The sequence below is a fragment of the Scyliorhinus torazame genome, chromosome 4 (genome assembly GCF_047496885.1).
Source record: "Scyliorhinus torazame isolate Kashiwa2021f chromosome 4, sScyTor2.1, whole genome shotgun sequence".
NCBI lineage: Eukaryota > Metazoa > Chordata > Chondrichthyes > Carcharhiniformes > Scyliorhinidae > Scyliorhinus > Scyliorhinus torazame.
Genome location: NC_092710.1, coordinates 1339366 through 1349817, shown reverse-complemented (window position 1 = coordinate 1349817; position 10452 = coordinate 1339366). Strand labels below are relative to the sequence as shown.

At 51.9% G+C, this 10452-nt stretch overlaps 1 protein-coding gene across 1 annotated transcript in view; it reads left to right on the top strand.

Moving 5' to 3' along the window:
* The first annotated feature begins 6590 nt into the window (after positions 1-6590).
* LOC140410092 (P2X purinoceptor 3-like) overlaps positions 6591-10452 on the top strand; it is a 234590-nt gene continuing 230728 nt past the window's right edge. The window contains exon 1 of the mRNA XM_072498029.1: positions 6591-7084. Coding sequence (XP_072354130.1) covers positions 6966-7084 — 119 coding nt within the window. The 5' untranslated portion in view covers positions 6591-6965. The remainder of the gene's footprint in view (positions 7085-10452) is intronic.

Below are 10452 nucleotides of genomic sequence, written 5' to 3'. Positions count from 1 at the left end.
CCAGATTGTGTTTCTGCAGCCTTTTATATAGTCTGCCAAATTCCATTATATAGTCTTCCATGGAGAATTCCTCTATTTTCCAGAACTTATCAAAATCCGACCATGCTTCATACGCACTTAACAAGTCATCTTTCTTATAAATCTTATCCATATATTGTAATAAAGTCCCCAGACCTTCTTCGGAGTCTAACTCTTCCAATTCCAGCTCAGAAAGCACTTTGTATCGGATTTTACTGCCATAAGGTAGAGAGAGAGCCAATGCCATACCTTGTTTTCTCTTTCCCAAAGCAGTTACTTTAGTCCACATAACTACTGCACTTCTCCATTGGTCGTACGGTTCCCTTTCAGAAAATAAGGTGGGGGTAGACATATCTGGCCATCTTTATCCTCGGTTCAGCCATGTCTCTTTGTTTTTTCCTTCTCACTCACTCCTTGGTTTGATCAGGAAAAGTTGTATCTTTCAAACCTTCACATTGGCACAGCAACCATCCTCTGCTCCCAGTGTTAGACGTTTTAGTTACCGTTGTCTGAAGAGTCAATAGTCCTGTTCCTTTTCACCAAACGCCATTTATTTCACTTCCACAGCCTCTGCACAAAACTCTGAACAACACACCACCTGACAGAGGCCACCTGAAGCCCCTTTACATATCAGTGTCAATTAATGGATACTTAACATAAATGAGACAACTAATTGCAGTGTCTCTTAATGCATTACTTAACTCTTAAACCCATTACGTAACAAGTAATAGTCACAGAGATTGAAAGATAGAGAGAGAGTGATAGTCACAGAGACTGAGAGATAGAGAGTGATAGTCACAGAGACTGAGAGGTAGAGAGAGAGTGATAGTCACAGAGACTGAGAGATAGAGAGAGAGTTATAGTCGCAGAGAGACTGAGAGATAGAGAGAGTGATAGTCACAGAGACTGAGAGAAAGAGAGAGAGTGATAGTCACAGAGACTGAGAGATAGAACATAGAAAATATAGCACAGAACAGGCCCTTCGGCCCACAATGTTGTGCCGAACCTTTGTCCAAGATTAATCATAGATTATCATTGAATTTACAGTGCAGAAGGAGGCCATTCGGCCCCCTGAGTCTGCACCGGCTCTTGGAAGGAGCACCCTACCCAAACTCAATACCTCCACCCAACACCAAGAGCAATTTTGGACACTAAGGGCAATTTATCATTGGCCAATTCACCTAACCTGCACATCTTTGGACTGTGGGAGGAAACCGGAGCACCCGGAGGAAACCCACGCAGACACGGGGAGGACGTGCAGACTCCGCACAGACAGTGACCCAAGCCGGAATCGAACCTGGGACCCTGGAGCTGTGAAGCAATTGTGCTATCCACAATGCTACCGTGCTGCCCTTAAGAACAAATTAATCTACACTATATCATTTTACCGTAATCCATGTACCTATCCAATAGCTGCTTGAAGGTCCCTAATGTTTCCGACTCAACTACTTCCACAGGCAGTGCATTCCTTGCCCCCACTACTCTCTGGGTAAAGAACCTACCTCTGACATCCCCCCTATATCTTCCACCATTCACCTTAAATTTATGTCCCCTTGTAATGGTTTGTTCCACCCGGGGAAAAAGTCTCTGACTGTCTACTCTATCTATTCCCCTGATCATCTTATAAACCTTTATCAAGTCGCCCCTCATCCTTCTCCGTTCTAATGAGAAAAGGCCTAGCACCCTCAACCTTTCCTCGTAAGACCTATTCTCCATTCCAGGCAACATCCTGGTAAATCTTCTTTGCACCTTTTCCAGAGCTTCCACATCCTTCCTAAAATGAGGCGACCAGAATTGTACACAGTACTCCAAATGTGGCCTTACCAAAGTTTTGTACAGCTGCATCATCACCTCACGGCTCTTAAATTCAATCCCTCTGTTAATGAACGCGAGCACACCATAGGCCTTCTTCACAGCTCTATCCACTTGAGTGGCAACTTTCAAAGATGTATGAACATAGACCCCAAGATCTCTCTGCTCCTCCACATTGCCAAGAACTCTACCGTTAACCCTGTATTCTGCATTCATATTTGTCCTTCCAAAATGGACAACCTCACACTTTTCAGGGTTAAACTCCATCTGCCACTTCTCAGCCCAGCTCTGCATCCTATCTTTGTCTCTTTGCAGCCGACAACAGCCCTCCTCACTATCCACAACTCCACCAATCTTCGTATCGTCTGCAAATTTACTGACCCACCCTTCAACTCCCTCATCCAAGTCATTAATGAAAATCACAAACAGCAGAGGACCCAGAACTGATCCCTGCGGTACGCCACTGGTAACTGGGATCCAGGCTGAATATTTACCATCCACCACCACTCTCTGACTTCTATCGGTTAGCCAGTTCGTTATCCAACTGGCCAAATTTCCCACTATCCCATGCCTCCTTACTTTCTGCATAAGCCTACCATGGGGAACCTTATCAAATGCCTTACTAAAATCCATGTACACTACATCCACTGCTTTACCTTCATCCACATGCTTGGTCACCTCCTCAAAGAATTCAATAAGACTTGTAAGGCAAGACCTACCCTTCACAAATCCGTGCTGACTATCCCTAATCAAGCAGTGTCTTTCCAGATGCTCAGAAATCCTATCCTTCAGTACCCTTTCCATTACTTTGCCTACCACCAAAGTAAGACTAACTGGCCTGTAATTCCCAGGGTTATCCCTTTTTTGAACAGGGGCACGACATTCGCCACTCTCCAATCCCCTGGTACCACCCCTGTTGACAGTGAGGACGAAAAGATCATTGCCAACGGCTCTGCAATTTCATCTCTTGCTTCCCATAGAATCCTTGGATATATCCCGTCAGGCCCAGGGGACTTGTCTATCCTCAAGTTTTTCAAAATGCCCAACACATCTTCCTTCCTAACAAGTATTTCCTCGAGCTTACCAGTCTGTTTGACACTGTCCTCTCCAACAATATGGCCCCTCTCATTTGTAAATACAGAAGAAAAGTACTCGTTCAAGACCTCTCCTATCTCTTCAGACTCAATACACAATCTCCCGCTACTGTCCTTGATCGGACCTACCCTCGCTCTAGTCATTCTCATATTTCTCACATATGTGTAAAAGGCCTTGGGGTTTTCCTTGATCCTACCCGCCAAAGATTGTTCATGCCCTCTCTTAGCTCTCCTAATCCCTTTCTTCAGTTCCCTCCTGGCTATCTTGTATCCCTCCAATGCCCTGTCTGAACCTTGTTTCCTCAGCCTTACATAAGTCTCCTTTTTCCTCTTAACAAGACATTCATCATCTCTTGTCAACCATGGTTCCCTCACTCGACCATCTCTTCCCTGCCTGACAGGGACATACATATCAAAGACACGTAGCACCTGTTCCTTGAACAAGTTCCACATTTCACTTGTGTCCTTCCCTGACAGCCTATGTTCCCAACTTATGCACTTCAATTCTTGTCTGACAACATCGTATTTACCCTTCCCCCAATTGTAAACCTTGCCCTGTTGCACGTACCTATCCCTCTCCATTACTCAAGTGAAAGTCACAGAATTGTGGTCACTATCTCCAAAATGCTCCCCCACTAACAAATCTATCACTTGCCCTGGTTCATTACCCAGTACTAAATCCAATATTGCCCCTCCTCTGGTCGGACAATCTACATACTGTGTTAGAGAAGCTTCCTGGACACACTGCACATACACCACCCCATCCAAACTATTTGATCTAAAGAGTTTCCACTCAATATTTGGGAAGTTAAAGTCGCCCATGACTACTACCCTGTGACTTCTGCACCTTTCCAAAATCTGTTTCCCAATCTGTTCCTCCACATCTCTGCTACTATTGGGGGGCCTATAGAAAACTCCTAACAAGGTGACTGCTCCTTTCCTATTTCTGACTTCAACCCATACTACCTCAATAGGGTGATACTCCTCAAACTGCCTTTCTGCAGCTGTTATGCTATCTCTAATTAATAATGCCACCCCCCCACCTCTTTTACCACCCTCCCTAATCTTATTGAAGCATCTATAACCAGGGACCCCCAACAACCATTTCTGCCCCTCTTCTATCCAAGTTTCCGTGATGGCCACCACATCGTAGTCCCAAGTACCGATCCATGCCTTAAGTTCTCCCACCTTATTCCTGATGCTTCTTGCGTTGAAGTATACACACTTCAACCCATCTCCGTGCCTGCAAGTACTCTCCTTTGTCAGTGTTCCCTTCCCCACTGCCTCATTACACGCTTTGGCGTCCTGAATATCGGCTACCTTAGTTGCTGGACTACAAATCCGGTTCCCATTCCCCTGCCAAATTAGTTTAAACCCTCCCGAAGAGTACTAGAAAACCTCCCTCCCAGGATATTGGTGCCCCTCTGGTTCAGATGCAACCCGTCCTGCTTGTACAGGTCCCACCTTCCCCAGAATGCGCTCCAATTATCCAAATACCTGAAGCCCTCCCTCCTACACCATTCCTGCAGCCACGTGTTCAACTGCACTCTCTCCCTATTCCTAGCCTCGCTCTCACGTGGCACCGGCAACAAACCAGAGATGACAACTCTGTCTGTCCTGGCTTTTAACTTCCAGCCTAACTCCCTAAACTTGTTTATTACCTCCACACCCCTTTTCCTACCTATGTCGTTGGTACCAATGTGCACCACGACTTCTGGCTGCTCCCCCTCCCCCTTAAGGATCCTGAAGACACGATCCGAGACATCCCTGGCCCTGGCACCCGGGAGGCAACATACCTTCCGGGAGTCTCGCTCGCGACCACAGAACCTCCTATCTATTCCCCTAACCTTTGAATCTCCTACAACTATTGCTTTTCTATTCTCCCCCCTTCCCTTCTGAGCCCCAGAGCCAGACTCAGTGCCAGAGACCTGGCCGCTAGGGCCTTCCCCCGGTAGGTCATCCCCCCCAACAGCATCCAAAACGGTATACTTGTTTTGAAGGGGAACGGCCACGAGGGATCCCTGCACTGTCTGCCTGTTTGTTTTTTTCCCCCTGACTGTAACCCAGCTATTCTTGTCCTGTACCTTGGGTGTGGTTACCTCCCTGTAACTCTTCTCAATCACCCCCTCTGCCTCCCGGATGATCCGAAGTTCATCCAGCTTCAGCTCCAGTTCCCTAACACGGTCTTTGAGGAGCTGAAGTTGGGTGCACTTCCCGCAGGTATAGTCAGCGGGGACACCGGTGGTATCCCTCACCACCCACATCCTACAGGAGGAGCATGTAACTGGCCGAGCCTCCATCCCCTCTTACCTTACAGAATATAGCTGCTGCGTGGACTAACTAGATCTCCGCCCTCCGACCCTGCTCCCAGTCAGCTACACTTTCTGTAAACTCCTGGCTCTCTTCGCACTCTTTGCGGAAATGTCGGAAACAAAATGAAAGGAGCACCTTACTCCCTCGTCACCTAACTCCCTTGGTCACCAAACTCTTACTATAGCACTCAAAAAGCACCAAATTCAGCACTCAGTGCAAACAGGAATAGACAGAGAGTCAGAGACAGAGAGAGAGTCAGAGAGAGAGAGAGAGGGAGACAGAGAGAGAGAGGGAGAGAGAGAGACAGGAATAGACAGAGAGTCAGAGACAGAGTCAGAGAGAGAGACAGAGAGAGAGAGAGACAGAGAGAGAGAGGGAGAGAGAGAGACAGGAATAGACAGAGAGTCAGAGACAGAGTCAGAGAGAGAGACAGAGAGAGAGAGAGAGAGACAGAGAGAGAGAGGGGGAGAGAGAGACAGGAATAGACAGAGAGTCAGAGACAGAGAGGGAGAGAGACAGAGAGAGACAGAGAGACAGAGAGACAGAGAGAGAGAGACAGAGAGAGAGAGAGAGAGACAGACAGAGAGAGAGAGAGAGACAGGAATAGACAGAGAGTCAGAGACAGAGTCAGAGAGAGAGAGGGAGAGAGAGAGACAGGAATAGACAGAGAGTCAGAGACAGAGTCAGAGAGAGAGAGGGAGAGAGAGAGACAGGAATAGACAGCGAGTCAGAGACAGAGAGAGAGACAGAGAGAGAGAGGGGGAGAGAGAGACAGGAATAGACAGAGAGTCAGAGACAGAGAGAGAGAGAGACAGAGAGAGAGAGAGAGAGACAGAGAGAGACAGAGAGAGAGAGACACAGAGAGAGACAGAGAGAGAGAGACAGAGAGAGACAGAGAGAGACAGAGACAGAGAGAGACAGAGAGACAGAGAGAGCGAGGCAGAGAGAGAGAGAGAGAGAGAGAGAGACAGAGAGAGAGAGAGAGACAGGAATAGACAGAGAGTCAGAGACAGAGTCAGAGAGAGAGAGGGAGAGAGAGAGACAGGAATAGACAGAGAGTCAGAGACAGAGAGAGACAGACAGAGAGAGAGAGGGGGAGAAAGAGACAGGAATAGACCGAGTCAGAGACAGAGAGGGAGAGACAGAGAGCGGCAGAGAGAGAGACAGAGACTGAGTGTGGATTCTCTCAGGACTCTGGGCTGGTGATTGGAGTCGGCCTGTCCAGTGGGAAATACAGAGTGGGATTGCAGTCTGTCCTGTGAGTCTGGGGGGGAGGGACTGGAGATAAATGTGTCCGGCCTCAGACCGCCTAATCCCCCCCCCCCGCCCCCCCCCGCCCCACCCCGCAGTGCCAATTCCTGGACACAGAGACATCTGCAGAACCATCCGCTCAGCTCCCATCAGTCAGAGGGGGCTCGGGAGAGGCTCTTCAATCTGTTTAATTATGGATGCTTCTGTCCAGGGAGGAAGCTCTTAAAGCCAGCAGTCCATTTGCTGCTAAATTCAATTTGTGGCTTCCAATGCATCGCTTCAGATTTGAGAGCCCGTCTGGAGAGGAATACAGGACGGAGCTCTGACCGTCTCACTCTTTCCCTCTCTCTCTCTCCCGTTCCCTTCCTCTCTCTCTCTCTCCCCCTTTCCCGCTCTGTCTTGCTCCTTCTGCTCCAGCCTCTCAGACAGACGTGCGCACAGGAGGAGAACCGTCTGCGGGCTTGGGTAGTGCGGGAAATGGGTTTTATCGAGGAATTCTTCACCTACGAGACTCCGAAGTCGGTGGTGGTGAAAAGCTGGACGGTGGGAATAATAAACCGCCTGATGCAACTACTTATTATGATCTACTTCATCGGGTAAGCCAATCGCTCGCACCGGCAACTGTGCGCAATGGGAATGTTACAGCTCCTTCCTGCTGCACAGCAAGGCTCCGAGAGCAGCAACAAGTAAGAGAGCAACAAGTTAGGACAAACGAGGCAGCATGTTGTCAAATGTTGCCTCTAAACTGTTAAACAGCGGGCGGCACGGGGGCATAGCGGTTAACACTGCTGCCTCACAGCTCCAGGGTCCCAGGTTCGATTCCGGCCCCAGGTCACTGTCTGTGTGGAGTCTGCACGTCCTCCCCGTGTGTGCGCGGGTTTCCTCCGGGTGCTCCGGTTTCCTCCCACAGTCCAAAGATGTGCAGGTTAGGTGGATTGGCCACGATAAATTGCCCTTAGTGTCCAAAAGATTAGGTGGGCGATGGGGAGAGGGCGGTGGCGTGGGAATAAGCAGGGAGCTCTTTCCAAGGGCCGGTGCAGATTCGATGGGCCGAATAGCCTTCCCCTGCAGTGCAATTCCATCATTCGATGAAGCACAGTAATATGTGGGTCAGCACTGTGTGGGCACTGTGTGGGTCAGCACTGTGTGGGCACTATGTGGGTCAGCACTGTGTGGGTCAGCACTGTGTGGGTCAGCACTGTTTGGGTCAGCACTGCGTGGGCACTGTGTGGGTCAGCACTGTGTGGGTCAGCACTGTGTGTGCACTGTGTGGGTCAGCACTGTGTGGGTCAGCACTGTGTGGGTCAGCACTGTGTGGGCACTGTGTGGGTCAGCACTGTGTGGGCACTGTGTGGGTCAGCACTGTGTGGGTCAGCACTGCGTGGGCACTGTGTGGGTCAGCACTGTGTGGGCACTGTGTGGGTCAGCACTGTGTGGGCACTGTGTGGGTCAGCACTGTGTGGGCACTGTGTGGGCATGTCTGGGTCAGCACTGTGTGGGCACTGTGTGGGCAGTGTGTGGGCACTGTGTGGGTCAGCACTGTGTGGGCACTGTGTGGATCAGCACTGTGTGGGCACTGTGTGGGTCAGCACTGTGTGGTCAGCACTGTGTGGGTCAGCACTGTTTGGGTCAGCACTGCGTGGGCACTGTGTGGGTCAGCACTGTGTGGGCACTGTGTGGGTCAGCACTGTGTGGGCACTGTGTTGGTCAGCACTGTGTGGGCACTGTGTGGGCACGGTGTGGGCACTGTGTGGGTCAGCACTGTATGGGTCAGCAATGTGTGGGTCAGCACTGTGTGGGCACTGTGTGGGTCAGCACTGTGTGGGCACTGTGTGGGTCAGCACTGTGTGGGCCAGCACTGTTTGGGTCAGCACTGTGTGGGCACTGTGTGGGTCAGCACTGTGTGGGCACTGTGTGGGCACTGTGAGGGTCAGCACTGTGTGGGCACTGTGTGGGTCAGCACTGTGTGGGTCAGCACTGTGTGGGCACTGTGTGGGTCAGCACTGTGTGGGTCAGTACTGTGTGGGCACTGTGTGGGTCAGCACTGTGTGGGTCAGCACTGTGTGGGTCAGCACTGTGTGGGTCAGCACTGTGTGGGCACTGTGTGGGTCAGCACTGTGTGGGCATTGTGTGGGCACTGTGTGGGTCAGCACTGTGTGGGCACTGTGTGGGCACTGTGTGGGTCAGCACTGTGTGGGTCAGCACTGTGTGGGTCAGCACTGTGTGTGTCAGCACTGTGTGTGTCAGCACTGTGTGGGCACTGTGTGGGTCAGCACTGTGTGGGTCAGTACTGTGTGGGCACTGTGTGGGTCAGCACTGTGTGGGTCAGCACTGTGTGGATCAGCACTGTGTGGGTCAGCACTCTGTGGGCACTGTGTGGGTCAGCACTGTAGGGGTCAGCACTGTAGGGGTCAGCACTGTGTGGGTCAGCACTGTGTGTGTCAGCACTGTGTGGGTCAGCACTGTAGGGGTCAGCACTGTAGGGGTCAGCACTGTGTGGGTCAGCACAGTGTGGGTCAGCACTGTGTGGGTCAGCACTGTGTGGGCACTGTGTGGGTCAGCACTGTGTGGGCACTGTGTGGGTCAGCACTGTGTGGGTCAGCACTGTGTGGGTCAGCACTGTGTGGGCACTGTGTAGGTCAGCACTGTGTGGGTCAGCACTGTGTGGGTCAGCACTGTGTGGGCACTGTGTGGGCACTGTGTGGGCACTGTGTGGGCACGGTGTGGGTCAGCACTGTGTGGGTCAGCACTGTGTGGGTCAGCACTGTGTGGGTCAGCACTGTGTGGGCACTGTGTGGGTCAGCACTGTGTGGGTCAGCACTGTGTGGGCACTGTGTGGGCACTGTGTGGGTCAGCACTGTGTGGGCACTGTGTAGGTCAGCACTGTGTGGGTCAGCACTGTGTGGGCACTGTGTGGGTCAGCACTGTGTGGGTCAGCACTGTGTGGGCACTGTGTGGGCACTGTGTGGGTCAGCACTGTGTGGGCACTGTGTAGGTCAGCACTGTGTGGGTCAGCACTATGTGGGTCAGCACTGTGTGGGTCAGCACTGTGTGGGTCAGCACTGTGTGGGCACTGTGTAGGTCAGCACTGTGTGGGTCAGCACAGTGTGGGTCAGCACTGTGTGGGTCAGCACTGTGTGGGCACTGTGTAGGTCAGCACTGTGTGGGTCAGCACTGTGAGGGTCAGCACTGTGTGGGCACTGTGTGGGTCAGCACTGTGTGGGTCAGCACTGTGTGTGTCAGCACTGTGTGGGCACTGTGTGGGTCAGCACTGTGTGGGTCAGCACTGTGTGGGCACTGTGTGGGCACTGTGTGGGTCAGGACTGTGTGGACACTGTGTGGGTCAGCACTGTGTGGGCACTGTGTGGGCACTGTGTGGGTCAGCACTGTGTGGGTCAGCACTGTGTGGACACTGTGTGGGTCAGCACTGTGTGGGCACTGTGTGGGCACTGTGTGGGTCAGCACTGTGTGTGTCAGCACTGTGTGGGCACTGTGTGGGTCAGCACTGTGTGGGCACTGTGTGGCCACTGTGTGGGTCAGCACTGTGTGGGTCAGCACTGTGTGGGTCAGCACTGTGTGGGCACTGTGTGGGTCAGCACTGTGTGGGTCAGCACTGTGTGGGCACTGTGTGGGTCAGCACTGTGTGGGTCAGCACTGTGTGGGTCAGCACTGTGTGGGTCAGCACTGTGTGGGCACTGTGTGGGTCAGCACTGTGTGGGTCAGCACTGTGTGGGTCAGCACTGTGTGGGTCAGCACTGTGTGGGCACTGTGTGGGTCAGCACTGTGTGGGCACTGTGTGGGTCAGCACTGTGTGGGTCAGCACTGTGTGGGTCAGCACTGTGTGGGCACTGTGTGGGTCAGCACTGTGTGGGTCAGCACTGTGTGGGTCAGCACTGTGTGGGCACTGTGTGGGTCAGCACTGTGTGGGCACTGTGTGGGTCAGCACTGTGTGGGTCAGCACTGT